The 27,164-nt window shown below is 47.1% G+C and overlaps 1 protein-coding gene across 5 annotated transcripts; it reads left to right on the plus strand.

Moving 5' to 3' along the window:
• The first annotated feature begins 1,614 nt into the window (after positions 1-1,614).
• Positions 1,615-26,819, plus strand: VDAC1 (voltage dependent anion channel 1). Of its 5 annotated transcripts, none has more exons than XM_033409895.2 (9): positions 1,615-1,815; positions 12,098-12,167; positions 12,700-12,749; positions 13,427-13,579; positions 13,674-13,726; positions 18,999-19,226; positions 23,078-23,228; positions 24,885-24,942; positions 25,896-26,819. In XM_033409895.2, exons 2-9 carry the CDS (start codon positions 12,101-12,103, stop codon positions 25,985-25,987), a joined length of 852 nt encoding a protein of 283 aa, XP_033265786.1. In that variant the 5' UTR covers positions 1,615-1,815; positions 12,098-12,100; the 3' UTR covers positions 25,988-26,819. The 5 variants fall into 5 exon arrangements, with proteins under 5 accessions (XP_033265786.1, XP_004282173.1, XP_049564156.1 ...); XM_004282125.4 differs by having other exon boundaries at positions 1,616-1,815; positions 12,095-12,167; XM_033409894.2 differs by lacking the exon at positions 1,615-1,815 and adding an exon at positions 11,861-12,014 and having other exon boundaries at positions 12,095-12,167.
• The last annotated feature ends 345 nt before the right edge of the window (positions 26,820-27,164 follow it).

The following is a 27,164-nucleotide window of genomic DNA, read 5'->3' on the forward strand; positions in this document are numbered from 1 at the left end:
GGGGAGGGAGCACCTTGAACATTTGGTCCAAGTGTCACACCTGGGCTTTACTGACCTTGGGCAGGCATCTGCTCCTAGCTCGTGAGGTTTCTGAAGCTGCATCTTCTAGAAGAGCCACCTGGTCCTACCTACCTCTCTGAGGTCCTGTCCTCCCAAGTTCTTCCTCACTGCATTGGTGGGTAACTCAGTGGCTTTCCAGGAGTGGGCTGGGGCCTTTGTATGGGGGTGGGGATGGCCAGGTTGGGGAGCTCCAAGTCTCCAGTCAGTCATGGAGCAGGTCATGGGCCTGGGGAGAGTTCTGGTTATTAGTCTTCTACTCTTCAGGACCTCAAGGCGTCCAGGAGCTCCTCCTCACATTTTCAGTCAGACCGGAGCCCCTACAGGGGCAGGGCACTCTGTTCACACCCGCTCCCCCACCATAAGCTCCTTTCTTTCTCAACACCCCTAGGGCACTGGAATACTACTTGCCACTTTCCTCATTGAAGCTGCTGCCTCTTTCCAGCAGCCTGGACTGCTTGCCTCTTTGAACGCCCCAGTTGCTTACTCCTCTAATTTGTGCCACAACTGCTGCGAGCAGGTGTCCTGATTCTGTAGACTGGTGCCTCCTCCAAGGGGCCCTAGACGCCTCAAGCCTTGGAGAACGTTTTTTGGCCAAAGGCGAAGGATGTGCAGAATCTTCATCCAGCCTGGCATTCATTAATTCTCCAAGTCCGCTAGGGGTGGGTCGCGTAGGCCTAGCGGGGAGACTGCGCAGGCTTTAACCGAGCCCCGCGGGCAGGCAGGCCCTGTCTGAACGCGGGTTCCCGAAGGGCCCTAGGCTGGTCCGCGCGCCATAGGACCCAGCAGAGGACGTTCTTGCAAGAGGCAATTTACTTTTCTCACTTCTCAAATGCTCCGAAAATGGCTGCTAGCAGCTTCGCTATAGGGGTAAACTGTCTACTCATCCTGAGGGGTTTTCTCGGCGCGTTCCGTTCCAGGCCCCTGCAGGGATTTGCGAGCCTGGAGCTGCAAGACGGAGGGTCGGAGGCGCCGGAAACATTGTGTCTGGAGCCGGGAGCCGAGGGCCGAGGGCCAAGGAGCAGCATTCGTGGGCGCTACTCTGTATCCGCGCCGCCTCGGGCGCCCATTCCCCTCGCCGAGTCTGTGACTGCCCTCAGGGGCTCGGAGTCTGATTTAACACCCTGAGCAGGTTTTGCTGGGGAGGACCCGGGGGTCACCTCGTCCACCCAGGCCAGTCCTTGGTCCAGCCACCCGCCACATCAACTCCCGGGGGAGGGGTGTTGTCTCCCAGCTCCGAGGCCGAGCAGGAGGCCCAGGTCCCCGCGTGTCTTCTGTTAGCGCAGGGCACCTCGGCCACTGCTCAGCTAACCGGACGACCCCTCCCTCCCCGAATGCTTCAACCTGGAGGGACCTCCAGCAAGGTCGGCCCGCGCGGGCGGCGACACGCCTGTCCCTGCGCACGCACACAACTTTGCACACGTCAGCCCCACGCTGTCCCGCCGCCCAGTGCCCGGGCGCACGCAGGCAATCACGCGTGTCCGCACTCGCCCGTGGGTACACGCGTCCGCCGCGGGTACCGAAGGGCCCCGAAAGTCCGCGCGCGGATCAGGCGCTGGAAGCGAACCCGGTCGGGGCCCGGGCGGTGTCCCGGGAGGGCCCAGGGGGCGGAGCTCGCGGAGCCGGCCTCGCTGGGTCGGGGCGGGTCTGCGCCGCCGCCGTCTGTGCCGCCCCGCCCTCGGCCCCGCCGCTGGCTCTGTTCCTCACGCTGCAGCCCCCGCTGTAGCCGCCGCTGAGCCCACTGCTACCGCTTCTGAGGTAGGCGCAGCGGAGAGGGGCCAGGCCTCTGACTGCGCCCCGAGTCGCGGGCCGGCCCGTGGGGAGTTGGGGGAGGAGACGGGACGGGGAGCGGGTGAGGGCGAGGGGCCCAGAGCCGGGCCGGGGCAGGGAACGGGAGCGGCCCGCCAGGGCCTGGCGGGTCAGCGGCTGGCAGAGCAGGCCGCGCGGGGCGGGCGGGCGGCGAGCAGGCCCGGGCGGGGGAGCGGGTGGCCGGACATCCGGAGGCGCCTGCGGCTGGGGACCAAAAGCCCGCGGGGACCTTTGGGCGGAAGGGCACGGGCCGCCGCGTGGAGGCCCGGCCCGCCTTAGGTCTAGGTGACCTTCCTTGGAGGCGACCTCTGGCCCTCGATCCCGCCAGCGCGGGTCGGGCAGGGACCCGCCCGCCACCTAAGCTCGCCGGGCTGGGCTCACGGACCTGTGCGGGCCACGCTGTCGCCTCGGGGATGAGCTCATGTGACGACCGGGGTCCCGCGCCCCCGGCCCTGCACGCCCTGTCGGGTCCACGCCCGGAGAAGCTGGCTCCCGGCACTGTCTGCGCCTGCCAGCACCTTCCGGGCGGAATGGGAGGCTGACAGTCGACTTAGGCCGCAGGGACCAGGGCCGGAGCTGGGGGCTGGGCAGAAGGTTAGGCCTTAGAAAAAGAGGTCCCGCGGGTAGTGATGTGGCCTTCTTGGCCTTAGGAGGGATTCCTGCCTGATTCGGTTGCTCATTCATTCATCAAATGCAGCGGTGCCTTCACGAAACTGCTTCCGAGCCCTTTGGACTTGAGGCACGCAGCATTAGTGATTTGTCCAAGGTCACACAGCCGGGAAGATACTAAGCCTCTGTTTTTTCATCTGTAGAACGGGAGCAATCATACCTCTTCTTCTTCGGGTTTTTGGGAAGAATAAAATGAGTTGATGAACTTCAAACATTCAGAACAGTGCCTGGTAGGGAGAAGGTCTGGGCAGAAACCTTGACACTTACCCTTGAGGCTTTTAGGGGAGGATCTAGCCCATCCCCTGCAGACTATTTTGCTCCACGTGGTGCTCTGCAAAGGGTTCAATAAAGGTGGTCTCTGTTATTTTAAACATTATTATTAGGCATTTGTGTGCCAGGCATTGAGTAACTTTCAGGGTAATTTAAAAAACCTTTAAGTTTACAGACAGGATCAGGCTGGAGCAGAAAGTTGAATGTGGGTTCAGACCTGGGCTAAGCCTAGGCCTGTTCCACCTGAGGCCCCCAGCCCCTGGACCAGCCTCCCCTCTCCAGAGGAGATAGGGAAATGAATACCTCCTTTGCCTAATGTGCTGTAGGCAAGGGCAGGGCAGACTGCCCAGGGTCTGCCTTCTTTCCACCCCAGCTCTGGACTGAGTTCCTACAGGGTCAGGCTTAAGCCTTATACAACTTTGTTTTCAGTGCGTGGGGTGGTGCCACCTGGCAATACTAGGTACTTGAGAAGGGTCTGTGGGGGTGAATGCACTCTTGCTGACAGAAGGATAGTTTTCACCATTCCAGCATGTGGCTTATAGTAGGTGCTCATTAAGTATTTGTGGGATTATTGAATGCGTATATGTAGTGGCTGCAGGCCCAGACCATAGTCCCTTGATCTTGGACATCCTTTTTGAGGGACACACGTCTCATTCACTTTCAGAAAATAGCCTTGCCTAGCAGAGAGTCACAAATAAATAAAGGGCTACAAGGGTGTGTACAGCCCTAGAACAGTGATAGGCAGAACTGTTGCCTAATTTGAAATAATTGCTTTGAACATGTTATCCTCATTCTGTGACTTTCCAAGTCCTTTGGGAAACTTGTTGAACTGGTGTTTCTGGGCTTGCAGGGCTGGGGGTGACACTGGTGAAGGGGATTCTCCTAAAACCCTTGGGCCTGGTGCCTCTTCCCTCTCAGATGGTGAGGGGGTCAATGGCTTCTACTGGAGTTGTCCTGAATAAAGTGCTTGAGCCTGGGTATGGGGGGCTGCTCTCAGTCAATTAGTTTATTTCTGCTATTCTATAGGCAGGGGCTGTTTGTAGACAAACAGAGGGGCTCAGGGGGACCATATAGTGAGGATTTGCCTTTGGGCCTCTGGCCCCACTGGACAGTAGGCACACGTCGACAACCACCTCCAAGATGGTGGTCATGGGGAACATTCACCGCCACTTTTACTGGTAAGGTGCTCCCAAAATCCATTTTGCCCTTGATGGGATTTCTCAAAGTGTGACATCTTTGGTAAGAGAGAGGCATGTATGGCTGAGAGCCAGCCCAAGCCTGCAGGCAGCCCCCCAGGGTGCTCAGGGGCTCCCCTCTGGTTGCCACTGAGGAAAGGTGATCAGGTGATCAGCTGGGCCTGGGCACAATCCTCCATTTCACTGCCTGCTCTCAGAGGGGTGAGGGTAAGTGAGAATCTTAGCCCTTTACCCAGAACTCTGCTGGAAAGAGTCCAGGAGAGCAGATTGAGCTCATATAACACAGCTCTGACATGAGCCATAGGGTCTAGTTACAGGCCAAGTTACTTTCTTGTTCCTCAGTTTCTCCACTCTAACTGTGATCGTCATCATTACAGTCATTCTTTATTGAGGGCCTGCCCAGCACTCTCCTGGCTGGTTGACGTATGTATTATGACGTTGAATCCACTGTCCTCCAAGCCCTGGGAGAGAGGTACTGTCGTTTCCATTTCACGGGTCAGGAGACTTGAGCACAGAGTGGTGAGGTAACCATCCCAAGGTCACACAGCTCAGCAGGAACGGGGTTGGGATTCAGGGCCTGGACTGGCTAGCTCCAGTGCCGATGCTTTTACACTGCAGTTGCCACTCCAAGGGGCCACTGTGAGGAGCTAATAGATTTGAGTGCCTTTTGAAAGGTAGAACTTGCTATTCAGAGCGGCACTGTTACCCTTTTACACTGATCAGAGGGAGCATGTGCATGGCTGGGTATAGTCTAGCTGTCAGTGGACAGCAGTCAATGGAGTTACCCTGTTTGTTGCGAGGACAGTGGCACAGGGTGTTTATCAGGAGAAGGGTCAGTTTTCCGTGGGATGAGGTAGGAGGCATTCTTCCAGGACCTGGCTGGACAATATTCAGCTAAACAATACCTCATTATGGTTGGGGAGAACTCTGGACCCTGTGGTTCAGGGTGACCTTTCGGCAACCTGCACGGCAGCTATAATTATGATAAGAAATATATAAAATGAAAATCTGTAATAAGCTCTCGCTGTGTTTGTTACATGTTTACTGGGTACCAGCCACTGTACTAAGTGCTTTGTACTAGCAATCTCATTCAGTCCTCAGAATGGTGCTGAGTCAGGGACTCTTTTCCTGTACTGGAACTGAAGAAAAATGAGGGGCAGATAGGTTGTGACTTGCCCAAGATCTCATAACAAGAGAGTGGTGGAGTAGGATTGGAACTCAGGTCTGCTGGACTCCCGAGTCTACCTGCCCAGGCACCGTCTATTTTATCTCCACTGGATCAAGCCAGGCAGCGAGCAGGAGCCCTAGGTGCACCTGGGATCCAGACCTTGGCGTGCTGCCTGCCAGCCCCGGTCTTCTCCTCTTGATGGGTGGGCAGGCAGGGTGTCCCCAAGTCAGCTGCATTCTCTTGAGGCTTGTGGAAGGCTGTGCCGGTGGTGGCCCACCTCCCAGGGTGTTTTAAAATAGAAGCAATACCTGGAAAGCCCAGCTGCCCTGTGTGAGACATTCATGGAGGGGGGTGGATGCACTGAGAGGACAGACCTACCAGAGTCTGGAGTGGATCTGGAGGGGCAAACAAAGAATGTCCAGAATAATGGATTGTGGTTCCACTGCCACTTATTGAGCCCGGGCATTGGCTTTGCCAGCATCCTGGAGATTCAACCAGGGCCCTTCTCCTGGGCTGCCACTTCTGGTGAGAAAGTGTGGGGTAGGGGTGTAGGGAGGCTCCTGATGGCGTTGGCCTCACATACTGGCTTTCAGAGCAGCTCTGGCCTCCTGCGCGCGAAGTTGCTTTTCCTGGTCCCCAGAGTTAGGAGTAGTTGCTTTTGCTCTAATCCCTGGCTGGTCTGATGCCCCTCTTATAGGCTGGCCCAGTTCTGCCCTGACAGACTACCTAGAATGGTGTTAGAAATAGCAGAGCCAAAGGCTTTCCTACAGTTCTCCCTTCCTAAGGGGAACCCGGGATGGTGATGGTGAAGGCGATGATTGCTGTGTTGGTTGGGGTCCTTGCAGGAGTCAGATGTACACTCCCATGGGTTAATTAAAGAAAGCGTGATGAAAGGATCATCTACAAAGGTATGGGCAGAGTGTGGGGGACCTGACAAGGGGTGTGGGCCCCTTGGTCCTTTAGAACAGGAGGGGGTCCTTTGGCAGGAGCTGTGGCGTTGGGTAGAGGAAAGTCACTGCCCACCTGAGGACCAACAGGGAGGCAGCCTGGGGGATGAATACCCCAATTGCACTCTCCCATCTTCTGCTGGTGCCCCCTATTTGCTGAGCCCAACCCATAGCTCACTGAAAACAGTCCATAATGATCAGCTCTTGGGGCACAGAGCAGGACGGAGGAGGAAGGTGGATCTGGAGGGGCAAACAGAAAATCTCCAGATTAATGGATTGTGGTTACACTACCATTTATTGAGTACTCACTGTGTGTCAGACATTTCTGCATGCTCTATTTTCCTTACTTAATCCTTGCAGCAACAGTGGTAGCAAGGCACTATTGTTAGCCCCATTTTATAGATGAGCAAAATGAGACCCTAGGAGTATAAGTGGCTTGTCCAAAGTCACACAGCTAGAACGTCTGCCAGGCTCATAGCCCCTTCCATTCGTCACTGTGCCCTGCCACCTGGGTACTCGGATGGGTGGAGAAATGCCATGGCAGGGTGGCTCTTGGTGTTTAGGTCCTAGCCCAGTTATACCCTTGCCATTAAAAATGTTGTCTGTTGACCCACTGGGTGTTGCCTGTGTTCAGAAAACTTTTCCTCTCCACTGTTCCTGACTCAGCCGTTTGGACCCATGGCCACCCTGCTCTCTGTATCAGCCATTGCAATGGTTGTTGGCTTTCTGAGAGCACCAAGGCTCCCCTGCCTGGATCCTTCTGAGGGAGCTTCTGCAGAGAAAAGAACATGCTTCAAAGTGGGGGTTCTGGGGGGTGCTTGGTGCGGGGAGCCAGCCCACTCTTCTCAGTGGCATCTGAGGGCTGCCCTGCCTGTGCGATAGGCAGTGAAAGACTGAGAGGGAGGAAGGAGGCTTTTGAAAACGTGCCTCAGGTGACTCTCATGCACGCTGAAGTTAGGGAGGTCTGCCCTGCTCCTACCTTCTGGGCAGGGTGGCCAAAGCCATCAGTGGTCACCTGAGGGTAGAACGTGCCCCCCGCCCACCCCAGGCCTTACCTGTTAACCCTGCCACCTCGGTGTGATTTGAATCTGTTCTTGGAACCAGTATAGACACTTTGATGGTTTTCCCTTCTGGCACCTCTGCTGCAATAGCCTTTTGGAATGTGACTTGTGGCATCATGAATGCAGCGTGGCTTAATTTTGAACACATTCATTAGGTTTTAAAATTTTCTGTCCTTAGTTTAAAAAAAAATTATCAAGTACACAAACAACTTAAGTGATTAAGTAGAATCAAAAATGAAAATCCAGGGGCTTCCCTGGTGGCGCAGTGGTTGAGAGTCCGCCTGCCGATGCAGGGGACACGGGTTCGTGCCCTGGTCCGGGAAGATCCCACGTGCCGCGGAGCGGCTGGGCCCGTGAGCCATGGCCGCTGAGCCTGCGCGTCTGGAGCCTGTGCCCCGCAATGGGAGAGGCCACAACAGTGAGAGGCCCGCGTACTGAAAGAAAAAAAAAAAAAAAGAAAATCCTATTTTAACTTCACTCCTTTCCTAAACCCCCTTTCCTTTCTAGAAGCAGCTCCAAGGCAGCCACAGTTTACAGGTTAGCTCATGTCCTTCCCTTTCACATGCTTTTCCATCCATTCACAAATGTGGAATATATAAAGATGCATATGTAAAGTGGTTTTCCTCCAATCACATGGAATTATACATTTTCTGTGGCTTGCTCTTTTCATTGAACTATTATCATAGGTAGCTTTCTATGCCACCACGTAGAAATCCACCTCATTCTTTTTGATTACCACATGGTATTCCTTAGTTTGCAAGCACCTTAATTTTTATTCATTTGTTTCCTTACTGGTGGACATTTAGGTTGCTTCTGGGTTTTGTGTTAAAAATAACCCTTCAGTCAGCATCCTCCTGTATACATCTTTGGGTGCCTTGGGTGCCACTGTGAGTGTGTTCCTAGCAGTAGAATTGCCGCTAGAGTTACTGTGTGTTCACTTAGGCACTGCCCACCAATGGGCTCCTCAGGGGCTGTACTGTACATAGTATTCCTACTTGGGGAGAATGGGAGTGATCATTTTCCAATGCAACAGTAGATATTGTCATTTACATTTTTGAGAATCCATTGGTTGAGTGAGCTGCCCAAACACAGATGTGTCAGACTTTCTAATGTGGCTCTCTGAGGCCCTTTTAATAAAGTCTGCTTGGTTCTGATGTCAGAAGTGGCAGTACTCTCTTCTGAAGGCGCTTGGGTGGTCTCAGCTTGAGTTCAGCTCTCCTTAGGCCATTGTGGCGGTGGGGCATGCTACTTGTGCGTCTCCCCCCCATCCCTGGTGATGCCGCAGTTTCCCTGTAGAGGGAGCTCCTGCCTACTGGTTACATTGTCATTTACTTAGTCCCTATTGTCAGATACTGTTTCCTTTTTTTTCCTACTGTAAAAATGCTTTGATGCTTACTGGGCGTATACTTATTAAACAGACAGTGCTGTCAGAACACCCTGCTTCATGCTCAGCCTTTAGAAGCTGAGTTTCTTCTTTTTTTTCTCTTTTTTATTGAGGTAACGTTGGTTTATAACATTGTGTTTCATGTATGCAACCTTATATTTCTACTTTTGTGTGCACTACAGTGTGCTCACCACCAAAAATTTAGTTTCCATCCATCACGATATCAATCCCTTTACCCATTCCCACCCTCTCCCCTCCTTTTCCTTTCTGGTAACCACTGCTCTGTTCTCCGTATCTATGTGTTTGTTTTGGTTTGTTCATTTATTTTGTTTTTTGTTTATTTATATTCCATATTTGAGTGAAATCACAGGGAATTTGTCTTCTCCATCTGATTTATTTCATTTAGCATAATACCCTCAAGGTCCATCCGTGTTGTCACAAATGGCCAGATTTCATCTTTTTTTTTTAATGGCTGAGTAGTGTTCCTGTGTGTGTGTGTGTGTGTGTGTGTGTGTGTGTGTGTGTGTGAGTGTGCGCGCGCGTGCGCAGTATCCAGTATTATCCATTATCCATTCATTATCCATTCATTTGTTGGTGGTCTCTTAGGTTTTTTCCATTTTTTGGCTATTGTAAATAATGCTGTGACGAGCATAGGAGTTCACATGTCTTTGCGAATTAGTGTTTTCATATTCTTTAGATAAATACCCAGAAGTGCAACTGCTGGCTCATATGATAGTTCTAGTCTTAATTTTTTGAGGAATCTCCATGCTGTTTTCCGTAGTGGCTATACCAGTTTATATTCTCACCAACAGCGTATGAGGGTTCCCTTTTCTGAAGACACGTGGGGTGGATGCTGCAGAGACAGATGGGGAGTGATTTGGAGCTGATTGAGGTGGCGGGAGGGGCCAGGACCAGGGTTCAGTCTCCAGGTCAGTGCAGGCAGGGTGTTAAGTGAGAAAGCAGAATGCTGAATTCTCTCCCCATCTAGTCCTGTTCTGAGAAAGTGTGGATGGCAGTCATTGTTTTTACATTAAAATTGTTTTTGAAGCAGATGCTGAGAACTGTGCTGGGTGCTGTTTGCAGCTGTAGGAAAGCTGGGCTTCTCAGAGAGGCAGAGCTGCTTCAGTCCTGTCAGATAAGTGTAGCAGGAGACGAGAGGTGGGGAAAGAGGAAGACTCCATGATAAGCAAAAGGGGAAGCTACAGCCACACAGCCTTTGGTGCAGGGGAGTCAGCGTCTTGCCCCCCTTGGTGGGTGTTACCTCAGGGCCAGGAGTGGGTTTGGCTCCACTCAGCTCGTGGCTCCTGTGCATCTTCCCTGCCCGCTGCTGCGCTGGGGATGCAAGGAGAGCCTGGCCTTATGTGAGCTCCCTCTGCCATCCCACCTCTCCTGTCCTTGCATGGTAATCTCCTCAGTGGCCGCTTTAGGGTGATTTTTGCTGTGGGTGGAGTGTGTTTTGACAGTTGGCTTTGCTTTTCAGTTTTGGGGATTAGGGATAAGCGGGGGCATTTGGGGAGCATTAAATGATGAGTGTTCTGACTTTTTCCTGAGGGATGGACCAGTCCAGACGTGAAAGCCACGTGCGCCACGTGTGGTGAGGCAGGTCCTGGAGCCAGGGGAGGGTACTCGGGAAGGCCCTGACCTCTGAGGTACAGGAGGTCTTAGCTGACCCGGAGATATTGCCACTGGACTGCTCTCCCTGTCACCCGGCTTGCGCTGAGTTTGTAGCCCAGCTGGGAAGGAGACAGCACTGAAGAGGGGTGTTCTGTCCACTGATAACTGTTAGCAATCGGTGTGTGTGTGGAGAATGTTCTGGGCCCTTTGCTGAGATGTTTTGCATGTTTCCTTGGGGCTCTGTTACCTCAGCCTTCAGTCCAGGGTTGTTTCATTGCTTCTCCTGGGAGGGGCCCAGGCCCATCTGTGGCTGGGGCGTGTGCCTAAGGCAGAGAGTGTTTCTGGAGGACCTGGTGGATGGTTTCCTGGTTTGTCCCTGGGGTGGGTGTGCCTATGGGGTTCATTTGGGGTGGAAGGGGAGAGGGGAGAGAGAAAGAGCCAGTGGGAGCAGCCTGAAATGGGTCTTCCACCGTGTTCTTTATGCCCTGATCCTAATGGGGACTGAGTTGCCCATGGTTCTGGCCCGATCATGTGTGAGAAATACAATAACAACAGCAACAAAAATAGGAGCGCGTAAACAGCTTACTGGGCTGCTCCTCTCTGCTCTGACACAGAAGGGAGCTGGGACAGAATTAGCAAAACCTCTGAAAAAAGTAAAATAGGACCAGGACCACAGTTTTATAATTTAAAATTGTGCAAGTTTATAGTTTTTTAACATTATACTCATTGGTTTTTTGGGCTCCCTGCAATGTCTTTGAAGTTGAGGCTTTGGTCAGGATGCAACTTCCAGTTGTGTGTGATATTGTTCCCCTGAGATCACTTGCACCACTTTTCATTGGGTTCCCATTTAACCAGGAATATGCCATGTGGGTGTTAATTTGTGTGAATACATTTATATGTGACTTTAGGTGAGGTGTATGCAGTTTGGTAATTTAGGTATGCTGTATTTAAAATGGATGGAGCCATCCTTGGGTTAATTGAATTTCTGGCTGAGGCTAACAATTTTGAAGATGGAGAAGTTGCAGGAGATGGTGCTTTCTCGCATTCCCCTCTCCTCCTGGGTGGAGCACAGAGTGTGTGCCATCTGGATTAGGGTTTTAATTCTGTGTACATAATATATCAGTGCAGAGCCTCCCAGCAGCGCAGTGTGGTCCTTAGGGCAAGGACTATTTGAAGTTCTTGCCTTCCTTGAACAGCGAGGTGTTTAATAAATGCTTGTTGACTGACTTAGTGATGTGCATCAATCCCAAGTAGTACTTTGATAGTTGGTTTTAAAAGTCAAGTCACATTGAAGCTCAATAGATGTTTATTTGAATTAAATTTGGGGGGGATGTGGTTGCATTTCCTTCCATGTGAAGAATTGCCTAGTTAGGTAGGTAGGTTTTACTGTTTTCTCTATGAGGAATATGATACTCTAAAAGTGGGTTCCCGTAGCAAAGGTTTTGTGAAAAGTTGGGTCCATTCTGACACATAGTAGGTACTCCATAAATATTTGTTGAATGAATGAAATCAGAACTGTATAGAAAATACGTTGCCATGTATTTAATGTCCTAGCAGTTGATATTTTGTCAGAAGATATGTTTTATTGGCAAGAGTCCTGCAGTTCAGTAAAGTAGCTGGCTTATGGGACTGTGTCTTTGCCAATGAATTCATTTAGAAAATATTGACTGACTCCTACCATATTCTGGGCCTGTGCTCAGTCCTGGGGATGCCTAGGAGAAGAGGTCCAAAGTCAGGCTGGTCTGCTGTCAATAAAAACTTACTGGGTGTTTCAAGCTCTGGCCACAGAAAGAGGCAGGAGATAGCACAGTCTTCTTTGTCCACACCTGGGGGAATAAGGTATGTGGAACTCAGTGCTGATGATTTTTATTGGTGGAAAACTTACTGATGTGTTTATTCTGGTGGTTCTTTTATTATAGCAGAAGATGGCTGTGCCTCCCACGTATGCTGATCTTGGCAAATCTGCCAGGGATGTCTTTACCAAGGGCTATGGTGAGTGTTGCATGGAGTGGCCTTTCAGCTCAGAAACTGGGTTGGCATGTTTGGTATTTTACCCATTACAGTTTGAGAGACTTGGGTCAGTCAGCTGTCAGAAACTTCATGTCAGGGAAAAAAGATAAGCCTTCTATGGCTAGTGAAGCAGTTTTGGTTGTGCACCCAGTACGGGTAGGCTTGTGAATTGCTGCAGACAAGTGGACATTCTTGTTTCTTCTCCTAGGCGGGAGCAGGTCTGTGGATGCTGCTGCAGTGGAGCGCGGCTTCTAAATTTGGAGCTCGTCTTAGGCATGTGCTCACGCTGTCATGCACCCTTTTCTCAGACTCCACTGGGAGTGCAGGTGGGGCCTGTGTCTGTTCTGCCTGCCACTGTTCCATGGCAGCCGGGCTCCACACACAGAGAGGCAGGCAGCAGTGGAGACCGGTGCCCTCTGCACTCATCTCATTTTTAAACAACCTAAGGGAGGCAGAGATGCTGCTCTTGAGTTAGTTATTTAACCTATTAACAGTTACCATGTTCTTTCTTTAGGGTTTGGCTTAATAAAACTTGATTTGAAAACAAAATCTGAGAATGGACTGGTAAGTTGTCTGCCTCTATGGAGCATGGATATTTATTGTAGATCAATAAATAATCAATAACTTCCGTCTGGGTGGCAAACAAAGGGACTTTTCTGATTGTGGCAGCTTGTGGTTGTCACATTCATTGCATCCTCTGTGGCATGGGTGGTCCAGGGGAACCATGTGACTAGGTCCCCAGTTAAGCAGCTGTTAATACTCATAGGAATATGGGGCAGGCCTCAATTTTATTTTTCCTCATGTTTCTTATTTCAAAATTGACCTGTGTTCCATACCACATAATTATTGGAAAAAACCCCCAAATCTTAGTAATCCCTTTTAGATTGTGAATTGTTGGAAGGAGGAAGTTTTGGGTAGAATTACTGCAATGTCAGCTTTAGCTCAAAGCTTTTTCTCTGTATGAGCCTGGAGGTAGGACAGAAGGAGAATTGCCTTCCTGTCCAGACTAAAGAGTTACAGGGGAGGAAGGAATCTTTCTCCTGATAAAGAATTCCCTGAAAGATTCCTTTAATTAGCAGCCTCCATCTGTACTTCAAATATCTAACTGAATTATAGAATGAGCTTTTGCACCCACACATTCAGGGTCTCACCTCTTGCATAAAGGAAAGTACAGTGCATTTAGGGGTGGAGCAGTGCAGAATGAAGTGCTGGCATGCAGGCTGTGACTCTCTTCTTTAAAGGAATTTACAAGCTCAGGTTCAGCCAACACCGAGACCACCAAAGTGACGGGTAGTCTGGAAACCAAGTACAGATGGACCGAATATGGTCTGACGTTTACGGAGAAATGGAACACTGACAACACACTAGGCACGGAGATTACCGTGGAAGATCAGGTAATGGTCACTTGTGAAAAGACACAGTTTTATTAAGTGACATCGGCTGCCTGTCTTGTGACTAAACCTGTTGGTGAATTTCTTTTCTGTTCAGCTTGCACATGGCCTGAAGCTGACCTTCGATTCATCCTTCTCACCAAACACTGGGTAAGAATATCATCTGTTTTCTCCATAAGGACCTTTAGTGGTGTTTCATAGTAAGATTTAAGATTCATTCTGTGCTGTTTGTTATTGTTCTCCTGGCCTCAGCTGTGGAGGCTGCAGGATTTCTGGTCCAGTAATGCTCCATTCCACGTGGGTGAGGCGGCTCACAATGTAAGTGGCCAAGGCTCTAGGGCAGCAGGCAGTGTTTGGAAGCAAGGGCTGTTGGTCACTGTTGCCAGCCCCATTTTTCATGCTGGAGGGCCTCTTCCCTAGCTTCTTACTTAGGGACACTGAGAGTATGTGGGCTTAATTGCAAGGTGGCTCCTGAGACTGCACTTTCCTGCTTTAGGCCCTCCAGTCACAGATAGATTAGGCTTGCTGGTTATTGGGCACATCAGGAGGCAAGAGGGCATGTTGATCTGCCTCAGCTCCTGGTGCTTTTCAAAGTGGCTAGAGGGAATCAGTTTCTTCTAGAACACTCTCTTGTTTTTTTCCATTCAGAGCAGTGGGTCTCCTAGGCCTGGGAAGGTTGTTTTGCACACTGATGACAAGGCCAAGGGCATGTATTGAATTTCATTTCATAGTTTTTTTAGTTTTTAAAAATTGTGGGGACTTCCCTGGCAGTCAGTCCAGTGGTTAAAACTGCACGCTCCCAGTGCAGGGGGCACAGGTTCAATCCCTGGTCGGGGAAGATCCTGCATGCTGTGTGGTGTGGCCAAAAATAAAATTTGTGGTAAAATACACATAAAATTTACCATCTCAACCACCTTTAAGTCTTTATTTTTCATGACTCTGACACTTTCAAAGATGATTGGCCGATTATTTTGTAGAATCCTTGATTTGGATTTGTCTGATGTTTTCTCATGGTTAAACTCAGGCTATTTATTTATTTATTTATTTTTCAGGTTATTTATTTTTGATAGCTGTAGATAGGATGTTGTGTTCTGTCCATCTTGGTGCATGACATCAGGGGGTATATATCAATGCGCCTCATTACTGGTGACGTTACTTTGGTCACTTGATTAAAGTGGCGTTTGCCAGATTTCTCTGTAAAGTTACTTTTTTTCTCTTTATAATTAACAAGTATCTTGTGGGGAGATGCTTTGAGACCATGCAAATATTCTAATTTTTATACTTTGACTCACAAATATTAGCATCCATTGGTGATTCTTGCCTACAACAACTGTGTTTGGCAAATGGTGAATTTCTTTCTTCTTTTCAATTTATTTTTTTATATGTTATTTATTTATTTTTGGCCGTGTTGGGTCTTTGTTGCTGCACTCAGGCTTTCTCTAGTTGCAACGAGTCAGGGGGCTTATTGAGGTGGCTTCTTTTGTTGCAGAGCATGGGCTCTAGGTGCGTGGGCTTCAGTAGTTGCAGCACGTGGCCTTCAGTAGTTGTGGCATGCGGGCTCCGTAGTTGTGGATCACGGGCTCTAGAGTGCAGGCTCAGTAGTTGTGGTGCACAAACTTAGTTGTTCTGTGGCATGTGGGATCTTCCTGGACCAGGGCTCAAACCCGTGTCCGCTGCCTTGGCAGGTGGATTGTTAACCTCTGTGCCACCAGGGAAGTCCCCCAAATGGTGAATTTCTATTCCCATCATTCCTTCTACATTTATTAATTGGGATTTTACTGAAAGGAAGAGCTCTTTCTTCTCCACCTTTTATTTATTTGATCAGTTATCTGTATCAGTACGGATTCTTGGACATTTATTTTATTCTATGGATTGTAATCCATTACTTTATTTTGTTACTCATATTGTCCCAGATATGGCCATTGGGAGCCTTCAAGTTGACATCCTGTGTGCTTTTGACAAGCCCCTGTCATTTTTTTGGAGCACTTCTTCAGAAAGTGTACTTGTTCTTCCCTAGTCCTGCTATCAGCTATTTCTCTGAGGAGCCTTTGTTCCTTTTATTGAAGAATGGTGTTTAGAAACTAAGACTGTGGGTACAAGATGTACTCATTGCTACTGGGTATTTGAGGAAAGTTTTGATGACTCGATGGAGATTGGAAATGAAAGCTGACTTTCCAAAGTGTCTGAGGGGTACAGCCTGGGAAAGTATCCTGGCTTCCTTTAAAGAGGTAAGCATATACCACATTTGGATGAAGCTGCAGACAGACCTCATCAGGGGACTGGCACCCACACTGAGTACTTACCACAGATAAAGCCAGCTTGTTAACCACAGATTAAGAATATACCTCTCTCAGGTGCTGTCACATTAGCACCATTATTTAAATAGCTTTAAAAAATCCCAATGATATTTGAAAGAGGAAAAGCTCCAAAGGCATAGAATGCTGCCTTAGAGCCAAGCCTGGAGAGAGACCTAGTCACTGCCCCACCAGTGCCCTTTCCCTGGGGACCTGGTGCCTCTGGCCAGAATCCAGTGGGGTGGCATGTGGAGGCACTGTGTAACTGTCCAGTGTGGCTTGTGCACACCACTGGTCAGAGGCCCTGGTACAGGTGTCACATTTTGTGTCAGCAGCAGCATTTAACCCAGTGGTTAAAAGATGCCTAATTTCTACATGTCTTGATTTCCCCTTCTTTCTAAATGTCAGCCTCTGAGCAGCTGTTTTTTTCATCAATCATCCTACCCTGCTTGGTGCCAACTGGATACTTGGTCGTAACCCAGGTTTCTTCCTCTAAAGAGCCGGCAGACCAAAATAGGTTTATTTTAAGTTTTTCTTATTGAGAGTTAGTTTGATTGTCACTCCTTTCCTTCAAAGCTTGCAAAAATGCACAGAAGCAACTTGAACAGAAGTTGTAAGTTTCATTGTCACTAGGGAAGGGTGTTAACTTTATTTTCACCTATGACCTCTGAAATTCTGACTCATTGGAACTTGGAGTGTTTAATCTTTAAATTTTTTATTATGGAAAATTTCAAACATGCGAACGAATACGGAAAAGCATATTATACCTTCATCATGTTCTCATCACTCAGCTTTAATAATTATCAACCCATGGCCAATCATGTTTTATTTATACATCCATAATCAACCCCTCCCACCCTCAGATTATTTTGAAGTAAATAACAGATATCACATACTTTCATCTGTACATATTTTCATATGTATCTTTAAATAAGTTTCCTTTTAAAAAAAGCATAGCCACAGTATCATTACATTGTGAAAATTAATCATGATTTCTTAATATTGTCAAGCCTAGTCTCTTCAAATTTACATGATTTCATGAAAATTTTTTAGAGAATCAAAAATTGTCCGTGCAAAATTGTAAAAATTGCTTCATATGGCTCCTAAATCTTAGTTTTTAGGTTCTTCTTCTGTTTTTTTTCCCCTTGCAGTTTATTTGTTAAAACTAGATCATTTGTCTTCTAGAATTATATGTAGAGTAAATTTTGCTGTTTGCGTTCTGTGGTGTTGTTTAACTTGTTCCCCTGTCCCCCACATTTCCTGTGAATTGCTAAGTCTAGAGGCTTCATCACATTTAGATTCCGTTTTGGGGGGTGCTGAAATCTGCTTCCATAGGGAGGCACACAGAAGGCCTGGTTTTCTCTTTGTATGTTAGTGCCATTCATGATCTACTCATAAGGGGTTACGAATTGGTGATAATTCCACCTTTATCTTTCCTTCTTCATTTTTAAGCTGGAATATTTCTATAAAGAGAAACTTATCAAATCTTTGGTTATTTTGAGATATAGTTAGTATAGGAAAGGTGGGATACATGTTTGATTCCTTTCTTATTTACCCTTTTCAAAATAACAGATTGATCCTCTAGTCTCTAAAGATGACCAATGTGTGTGTCTTGAGTGTCATTATGAGTTCATAGATTTAAACATTTGATGTGCTTCAGTCGCTGCTGATATTATTCTTGATGCTTATATTGTCTCATATTTGAAGCCCTTGGGAGCCTGTTTTTTTTTTTTTTAATATATTTACATATTTACTTCTTTGGCTGCGCTGGGTCTTAGTTGCAGCATGCGGGATCTTTTAGTTGCGGCATGCGGGATCTTTTAGTTGCGGCATGCAGGCTCTTAGTTGTGGCATGTGGGATCTAGTTCCCTGAACAGGGATCGAACCTGGGCCCCCTGCACTGGGAGCATGGAGTCTTAACCGCTGGGCCACCAGGGAAGTCCCTGTGGGAGCCTCTTCATCTTAGCTCTCCAGTCCTTTTGCCCCAACCTCAAAGTCTTTGATAGCTTTGATAGATGCTTCAAGCTCATTTTGCACCTTTCCTGCCCCAACCTGTAATCTGCAATTTTCTGAGGAGTGCTGGTTCCTTTTAGGAGGGAATGGTATTTAGGGCCCCCAGTTTGGGTGCTGGGGATGAAGCTTTAATCTCAGTGTGAATGAAGCTGGGCTGGACAGGGCTGTGTGGTCCTTGAACCTTGAAGCGTATCTGGTTTCTCCTGTGGTGTCTGCTGAGAATGTTTCTCGCTGTGGAAGATGTCCATTTTGCAGTTGAATGACAGAAACAATCAGGTGAAAATAGTCTAAATTTTATTTGATAGATGTGATCTTGTCTCTAATGCTGACTTTTGGTAAAAGTCATTGTGATAATATATTTGCAGGTGACATGAGTCACCTGCCTTTCCTGAGAAATGCTGGGTCTTGAGTAATAGTCAAGGGAGGCACTATCTGGCCGTGTACGCAAATCTGGGATCAGCAGACTAGACCTGGGATCTTGTCCAGTCCACCAGGGCTTCCTGGCCCCCTATGACTGCAGGGCCCCAGGTTCTACCTCACTATCCAGTTCTCTGAAATATATATTCATTGGGATCTCATATATACTGAATTAAAAGCTATCTAACTGTTGTATTTACTTAGAAGGGAATTAGTATATATTTCTTTACTAAGTGAGCCACAAAGTAAGAAGATGACCATCTCATTAAAAGCTGCTGTTTAGATAGCTGCCTTCATGACAGATGTATCTTTTCCACAGACTTGGAAAATAGCAAAGATGCATCTGTTTCATAATTACATGGTGGTGCTCTGCATAATGAATGCCTGTGTAGGCCACTGTATTGAGCACAGGGAGAGGATAGTAAAAATTACTTAGCGCTTCTTTTTCCAGCTTTCCTTGCCTGGGTTCTCGCTTCATTATGGTGGTGTTTCTTCATTATTCTGGATTCCAGTTGAAGAGAGGTTGTGTTCTGCCCATTGTGGCACAGAAGTTGCTTAAGGGAGATCTGGGGCCCTGGCTTTGCCTTCCTACCCTCCTATTCAAACGGGGATTATTATTTTTTTAAATTTGTGTCTCTTGGCATGCTTGTTGCAAGATGAGTTAGCTTCTGATTTTAATACAATTTCTTTTCCTCCAGGAAGAAAAATGCTAAAATCAAGACAGGGTACAAGCGGGAACATATCAACCTGGGCTGTGACGTGGATTTCGACATTGCCGGGCCTTCCATCCGGGGTGCTCTGGTGCTGGGTTACGAGGGCTGGCTGGCTGGCTACCAGATGAATTTTGAGACCGCAAAGTCTCGAGTGACCCAGAGCAACTTTGCAGTTGGCTACAAGACTGATGAGTTCCAGCTTCACACTAATGTGTAAGTGTATGTGCGTGTGTGCAGCCGGGGGATTGTTTACCATGATTTTTTTCTAAGCTTAATTTTTAATCACTGGGAAGTGAGTTTGTTGGAATCAGATGAGCCAAATGGCCTGCTAGTATTGTTCTTGTTTCCCACCTACCCGTTTCCTGAAGTGATGTAGTTTCTTACTATTCTGTGAACAGTAAATGTTGTCCCTGGTACACACAGAATGGCTGATCACTTACGGCAAGGGCATGATGTCAGTCCACAGCGTGTTCCTTCCCTGCAGCTTTATGGACGTTGGAGGGCCTTTCATTTTAGTTAACAAAATGGGGGTGGGGAGGTGTAGCTCTCTTTCTCTGTATACTGCGTGAGGACCAGCTTGCTGTGCTTTAATGAAATGTAGGCATGGGAGCCAAATTAGGAGTTGATTATCTCAGTTAAATACTGAGTGTCTTCGCTGCATGGCAGAACATTTAAAAGTTTATTAACTGGACAGTATCATGAAGGGAAGAGGAAATTACAGGGTAGGTTAGAGAGAGCCCTTTGTAATCAAACTTGAGGGTTGAAGCAGAGTGCTGATATAGATTTAAGGGAAACAGATTTCATCCATGAAATCTCTGTAGACATGAAGAACTAATGCATGGTGCAAGTTGGGTACAAATTTACCAAATTTCTCTCTTTCCACTAGAGGTCACTAAAGTGACTTTTAAAATTTACAGACAAGTAAATGGTATTTGGGTCTAATAACATTGGGTCTAGTAACATTTCCGTAATAAAAATTTTTGAGGAATTTTTATAATTAATAAATTAATATAATACATTAATATAATAAATTAATAAAATTTGAGTCTTTTAAAACTAAAAAAATCACAAGAAAACTATGGAGATGGACAGCCCAGTGGTTGGGGGAGGGGAACAGGAAGGGTGTCACTTTGAAGGGGTGGCACAGGGGAGTTTGGTAGTGGGACTGTTCTGTATCCTGGCTACAGGAGTCTTTGTATTAAAATTCATAGAAATGTTTACTGAAAAAGGTCAAAAAAGATACGTAAATTTAAAAAAGGTAACATGCAAAAAAGCCATAGGAAAAATATCACATGCATAGAAGTGTTTTTTAATTGAAAATTTTGGCTGACATGGAAAGTGCTTCCTTGGTTTGGAATTGGGAACTTGCACCAGTTCCAGGAAGAGCAATGACTTTTAGGTTTTACTAACCTGAGTTTCAAGATTTTTAATAAGTGGACATGGTTTATTTTTGGAACTGGCATGGAAACAGCTGACACAGCTAATCTGGGTTGCCCTGGTCTTGCAGAGGCCCAGGTGTGTAACAGGTGTTCTGTGTGCTTCATGTAGATGGCTTTTTTGTTTTGGTTTTTGTTTTTGTTTTGGCGGTACGCGGGCCTCTCACTGTTGTGGCCTCTCCCGTTGCGGAGCACAGGCTCTGGACGTGCAGGCTCAGCAGCCATGGGTCACGGGCCCAGCCACTCCGCGGCATGTGGGATCTTCCTGGACCGGGGCACGAACCCGTGTTCCCTGCATCGGCAGGCGGACTCTCAACCACTGCGCCACCAGGGAAGCCCTAGATGGCTTTTTTTTAAAAAACAAATTAATTAATTAATTAATTTTTGGCTGAGTTGGGTCTTCGTTGCTGTGCGCAGGCTTTCTCTAGTTGCGGCAAGGAAGGGCTACTCTTCATTGCGGTGCGTGGGCTTCTCATTGCAGCGGCTTCTCTTGTGGCGGAGCACGGGCTCTAGGCACGTGGGCTTCAGTAGTTGTGGCGCGTGGGCTTCAGTAGTTGTGGCACGTGGGCTCCGGTAGTTGTGGCTCACGGGCTCTAGAGCACAGGCTCAGTAGTTGTGGTGCATGGGCTTAGTTGCTCCGCGGCATGTGGGATCTTCCTGGACCAGGACTCAAACCTGTGTCCCCTGCATCGGCAAGTGGATTCTTAACCACTGCGCCACCAGGAAGCCCTAGATGATTTTTGTTTGTTTGTTTTTGTTTTTTTGCGGTACGCGGGCCTCTCACTGTTGTGGCCTCTCCCGTTGCGGAGCACAGGCTCCGGACGCGCAGGCTCAGCGGCCATGGCTCACGGGCCCAGCCGCTCCGCGGCATGTGAGATCTTCCCGGACCGGGACACAAACCTGTATCCCCTGCATCGGCAGGCGGACTCTCAACCACTGCGCCACCAGGGAAGCCCCCTAGATGATTTTTTTTACAACGAGTTCCTTTGTTGTTTTAAGAGTTCAGTACAGGAAGGCAGTGTTGCTGGTTTTAGAATGTATTGAAAAATCTAATGTTTAAACACATTTAAGCCCAAGGAAATTTCCCCATTTGAGTTAAAATCTATTATTTTTGACAAGCTGCTGTTTTGTAGCATGCTCAAGACTTTCTGAAGAAGTCAGGATTCTCTGTGAATCAGGTGGTGTCTATGCTCTTCCTGTACTTTCTGGAAGCACAGTGTCTGTCTGGCTGAATTTCAGGGAAAACTTAAGAATTTAGAATGTATTTAATGAGCATCTACTTTAGGGAGAGTATATTAGTGAAGAGCAGAGTTTGCAATGAAACAGCAACAATTTATTCATGGGTTAGTGAGTTCTAAGCTCTTTGCTGGATTCCAAAGCGTATGGGACCTGCCTTAATAGTTTCCAGTGCTATTTCCACTGGAGACACCCAAAATGATGAGGCAGAACTTTGACATTGTATTTTTTTTAAAATTTCTTTGTTTTATTTGTTTATTTTTGGCTGCGTTGGATCTTCGTTGCTGCATGCTGCCTTTCTCTAGTTGCGGTGAGCGGGGGCCACTCTTTGTTGCGGTGCGCATGCTTCTCATTGCGGTGGCTTCTCTTGTTGTGCAGCATGGGCTCTAGGCACGTGGGCTTCAGTAGTTGTGGCACACGGGCTCAGTAGTTGTGGCTCGCGGGCTCTAGAGTGCAGGCTCAGTAGTTCTGGCTCATGGGCTTAGTTGCTCCGTGGCATGTGGGATCTTCCTGGACCAGGGCTCGAACCCGTGTCCCCTGCATTGGCAAGTGGATTCTTAACCACTGCGCCACCAGGGAAGTCCCCTGACGTTGTATTTTTATGTTAAAAATGTTAGAGTGGGGAAGCGGATATTCCCAGAGGCTGCGGTCAGTACGGTGTGTTTGGAAGAGAGGAAGGAGTTTGGCTTGCTGGGTTTCATTCCATTTTTGAAAGACAGAAACATTTTGTAATGTAGCAAGTTGCTCCTTTTCAGATCTCACCAGGACCATAGATGTTGCAGCATGGGCCAATAGTATGCATAGGCCAACAAGTCTGAATAATAGGTTAAGCTCTCCTGTAATTGCTGTTCCTCCTAGGGCCTGGGTCAGTTCTGGCTGTGCACCCTCAGCAGTGGATGCAGCTAAGGGTGCTAAGGGTGCTGGTGCTAAGGGTTATAAGCTGCCTTCTGAGGAACATGAGTGGCCCAGACTTTCTTGCCATTTCTGGCTTTGTTCTCTCTTTCCATTTTTATAATAGAGCATTTATAAAAGTAATAACCTTAGCAGCAGAAGAAAGAAATTACTCAGAATCCAGAATCCCAGTGCCCTAGTTACTGCTTTTATTTTAAAGATTAATGTAGAAGCAAACTTCAAGTTCCATGCAGCCTGAGTAGTTGACTGAGCTGCCTCTGGGTGTTCCCAGTGATGGCTGAGATAGCCTTTCCCTTCCTCTGAACCTTCCTGACCCTGGTGTCTGTGCCATTCCTATCAGGCTTGCCGTAATTTGGTGCCTGTTTTGTGATCAGTTGAATCCATTTACAACATGCTTGTCCTCTGTTAGACTTGGTCAGCTCTGCCCAGCTCAGGTCGCCTTCCTGGGCTGCTTGGCATCCGTGCTGTGCTTATTTGCAGAAACGACGGGACAGAGTTTGGTGGCTCCATTTATCAGAAGGTGAATAAGAAGTTGGAGACTGCTGTTAATCTGGCCTGGACAGCAGGAAACAGTAACACTCGCTTCGGAATAGCAGCCAAGTACCAGATCGACCCTGACGCCTGCTTCTCGGTGGGTACCTGTGGAATCATGTATCTCTGAGACCTTACCCTGACCCTTAGGTTGGAATCCTTTTGGACTGATGGAATTCCATGCTTTGGCTAGAGATTTTCTCACTGTGAAAGGGTTCACAATGAGTAAAACAATCAGAGTAATGGTATTTACTATGGCTGCCAGGCACTGTATGGAGACCATTATACGTGGCTTACTGTATTTAATTCTTATACAACCCATTTGAGATAGGTGCTTTTTTTTTTTTTTTATTATCCCATCCATGTTTTCACAGATGAGGAACTGAAAGCTTAGTAACTTGCCCAAGGGCAGGCAGGTGGTAAGCGCTGGGGTTTGTGTTTGACCCAGCCTGCCTTGCTGTGGAGCCTCCTTCTCTAACCAGTCCCTGGTCCATGCTGCAGACTGTAAAGGGGGTTACCTTGAACCTGAAGGTTTTAAATGTTCCTTTCCCCCTCAGTTTTCATTCTCTTGCCCAGCTCCTGTACTGCATATTAAGAAATCAGGCCCTGGCATTGGGTGGTTGGCATCTTGTCTTGCAGACCCTGTAGCATAGCTAATGGACCCTTGCGTTGCTGCACAGTTTTTGCGTTAAATCTTGTTGAGCTCACCTCTGTTGTCACAGGGCACTGCCAGCTGTATCCTTTTTGGGGTGGAATGAGGAAATCTCATGTTGCAGGATGGTTTCTGGGCTGACTTGTGTAATTTACAGACAGCCTATTTTAAGTCTCCTGAAATAGGAACTGAATTTGGCTTCCTTAATGTTAGGCACTTTAAAACAAAGGAAAAGGGGCCTTATTATTTGGAGGGCATGGGCAAAATGGAACATCTAGCTGGGGCACTGACTGCCTGGAGGCCTACCTTCCTGTTTTCTCCTGTGGGAGATGCTGCGTCTAAAAACAGCATGTGAGCAGGAAGACACCCTGGTAGCTCTGGCTTTCGCCAGGTGTTCTCACAGCGTGAGCTTGCTCTGCTCCTGACCTCTCCTTACTTCCCCAGAAAGGGGTCAGGGAGAGGCCCAGATTTCCCTACAACTCAGAAGAATAAGGGCGAAATTATTATCGACTCAGCTGCTTTCTTGATTAATTTATTAATCAGCATTCAGTAAGTGCTGACATTTAAGTGATTGTCTAGGTTATTGTTTTGCTCCAAAAATTCAGGCTTGTCAGTGCCAAATTTTTTTGACTTTTGCTTCTCTTTTTCATGAAGAAAAAATGCGAACAATGTTCTGCTGTTTAAAAAAACGCTTTAAAACCCCATCTGACATTTGGTCTGTTTTTCTTTATCCCAATAAATACAAGAAAGTCTTTTATGTCTCTGGCCATAAATGAAGGTGTCCTCACCTGTTATAACTTAAAAATACAGACCTACTATGTATAAATGGAATTGGGCACACATACTGTAAGGAATCAAATGTAAATAATAACTTTCTTTTACTTGAAAATTGTGTTGTTTCTTTGCGTTACCCTTCTGAGACCTAGTTCCTAAATTTGATATATTTCATATTGAATTTAATGAATCCTATAAACAGAGTGGTCATGAAAAAAGAGAATTTGATACTGAAGTCCAGAGTTGGTTGATTAAAAAGCTCTTATTCAGTTTGGAGACAGAAATGTGAAGTACTTAACATTTTCACTCTCTTATCTTTTCCTTGACTAGGCTAAAGTGAACAACTCCAGCCTGATAGGGTTAGGATATACTCAGACCCTAAAGCCAGGTATGTGTTGGTTGTGTGAAATTAGTTCTTTGTCTTAAAAAAGATGTGGTGCTCGTTTGCTGCTTTATGTTATTGCTTGTAAAATGACTGTGTAGTACATTGTAAATGAGTGTATATAAAGTTTTATAGTTGACTGTTTGTAAAGGAGTGCCGAGTCATTATAAAACGGTTGGTGAATAGGAGAAGTAGTAAGTAGGAGGAAAAAGGCCAAGGCTAACATGTATTACATTTTTGGTTATTTTCTTCCATTCTTTTTCCCAGTGTGTGCCTAATGCTTGATACTTATTTCCAGCAGGTTCTTAAAACCAGCCTATAAGTCATCCCCATTGTGAAACTGGTTTGTAGGTTTCCTCTGCACAGTTAGCTAGGCCAGTCCATAGTATGTTACAGCTACAGGAAATAATACCCCCTTGGGGTTAGTTTGGTCAGACTGAGGCTTTGAACCCTGGAAATCTAAGGTTACATGATGGCAGAATCAAGCTGTTCTAGAGAAAATAGCATTTAGTCGTGTGTGTGTGTGTGTGTGTGTGTGTGTGTGTGTGTGTGTGTGTTTGCATTTGTGTGCATGCTGTGATTGGGAGTGTAAGACCGTGGAGTCTGATTCGTGGTTGGGGTTTCATTTCAAGGGGCTTTTGCTAAAGAAGTTTTCTGCATGGATTTTGTAGCGGGGATGATGAGAGGATGAAGGAAAGTGGATTTGGGTGAGCTATGGAGTCGTCATTATTGTTGCACAAGCTCATCCTCAGCTACCCAGTCATTAGTCGGATGGCGCTGAGTAACAGGGATTCAAGGGCCTGTGGTTTTGCCCCTGCTGATCACACTCAGCTGGAACAGGTTCTGAATCTGGTGTGGTGTCACCAGTGTGCTTCAGCCATCCTCCATTTGCTAACCTTTCTTCTCTTTTCTTTCCTCCCTCTCTCCTCCCTTCCTCTCCCTGACTTCTCCCCCTGCAGGTATCAAACTGACACTGTCAGCTCTGCTGGATGGCAAGAATGTCAATGCTGGTGGCCACAAGCTTGGTCTAGGACTGGAGTTTCAAGCATAAATGAATACTGTACAATCGTTTAATTTTAAACTATTTTGCAGCATAGCTACCTTCAGAATTTAGTGTACCTTTTAATGTTGTATGTCTGGGATGCGAGTATCGCTAAATATCATGTTAGACTTCCAGGTTAAAGATGATTCAGCTTTAGAGTGTTACCCTTTCAGAGGTACAGAAGAAACCCAATTTCAGAAAAGGTCCTTTCAGCTGTAGACTTGAGGGGGAGCTTGCTGGCCCCTCTAGAGATGTCAGGTTTCTTTTTTACCTAGAAATGGCTGCAAGTGGAAGTTGATAATTTGCAGGCACTTTGTAATTTGTAAATTCGTATTGAGTAAATGAATGAAATTGTGACTTCCTGAGAATTGAACCTTGGTTTCCTACCCTGATTGAGGAGAAGCTGTTTGATGGTGTACACAAACTCATCTGAAAGGGACTTTTTTAGGCAGGGACTTTTTCCACCCCAATCCATCACCTCTTTTACACCAAAAGTAGTCTGCAGGGCGTGGTAGCTGTTTCTTTTGTGCCATTTTGGGGTGGAGAAGGTGGATGTGATGAAGCCAATAATTCAGGACTTAACTGTGTTTTTTCTCATGTTGTGTTTTTTTGCCCTTGCACCAGAGTATGAAATAGCTTCTAAGAGCTCCAGCTGCAAGCTGGGAAGAGTCTCTGTGACTGTAATCACATGGTGACAACACTCAGAATCTAAATTGAACTTCTGTTATATTCTCGCCACTCAGTTTATTTTTTAGCAGTTTAATGGGTACATTTTAGGGTCTTCCATTTTGTGTGGAATTAGTTCCTCCCCTTCAAATGCTGTAATTAACATCACTTAAAATAAAACTTGAATAAAATATTGAAACCTTATCCTTCTTTTGTTGTCTTTATTAATAGGAGTGTGAATAAACAGGACATATGTTTGGTCTTGTTCTTTGGCCCCTTGGTGTGGCTGTGTGTGTGTGATATTTTTAGTTTTCTATTGCTGCATAACAATTACCACAAATTTAGTGACTTAAAACAACACTTAATTATTTCACAGGTCTGTCTGTCTGAAGTCCAAGCACCAGGTGCCTGGGCTCTCTTAAGTTTCTCACAATGCTGAAATTAGGATGTCAGCCGGACTGTGTTCTCATCTGAAGTTTGGGGTCCTCTTCCAGGCTCACATGGTTGTGGCAGAATTCAG

Source organism: Orcinus orca, chromosome 3 (genome assembly GCF_937001465.1).
Source record: "Orcinus orca chromosome 3, mOrcOrc1.1, whole genome shotgun sequence".
In the NCBI taxonomy this organism is placed as follows: Eukaryota; Metazoa; Chordata; class Mammalia; order Artiodactyla; family Delphinidae; genus Orcinus; species Orcinus orca.

Excerpts from the sequence above, each read along its gene's own strand:
- VDAC1 (XM_033409895.2), top strand. The coding sequence starts at position 12,101 with ATGGCTGTGCCTCCCACGTATGCTGATCTTGGCAAATCTGCCAGGGAT. Across the intron at positions 23,229-24,884 it reads ACCCTGACGCCTGCTTCTCG|GCTAAAGTGAACAACTCCAG; the intron begins GTGGGTACCTGT and ends TTCCTTGACTAG. Across the intron at positions 24,943-25,895 it reads TACTCAGACCCTAAAGCCAG|GTATCAAACTGACACTGTCA; the intron begins GTATGTGTTGGT and ends CTCCCCCTGCAG.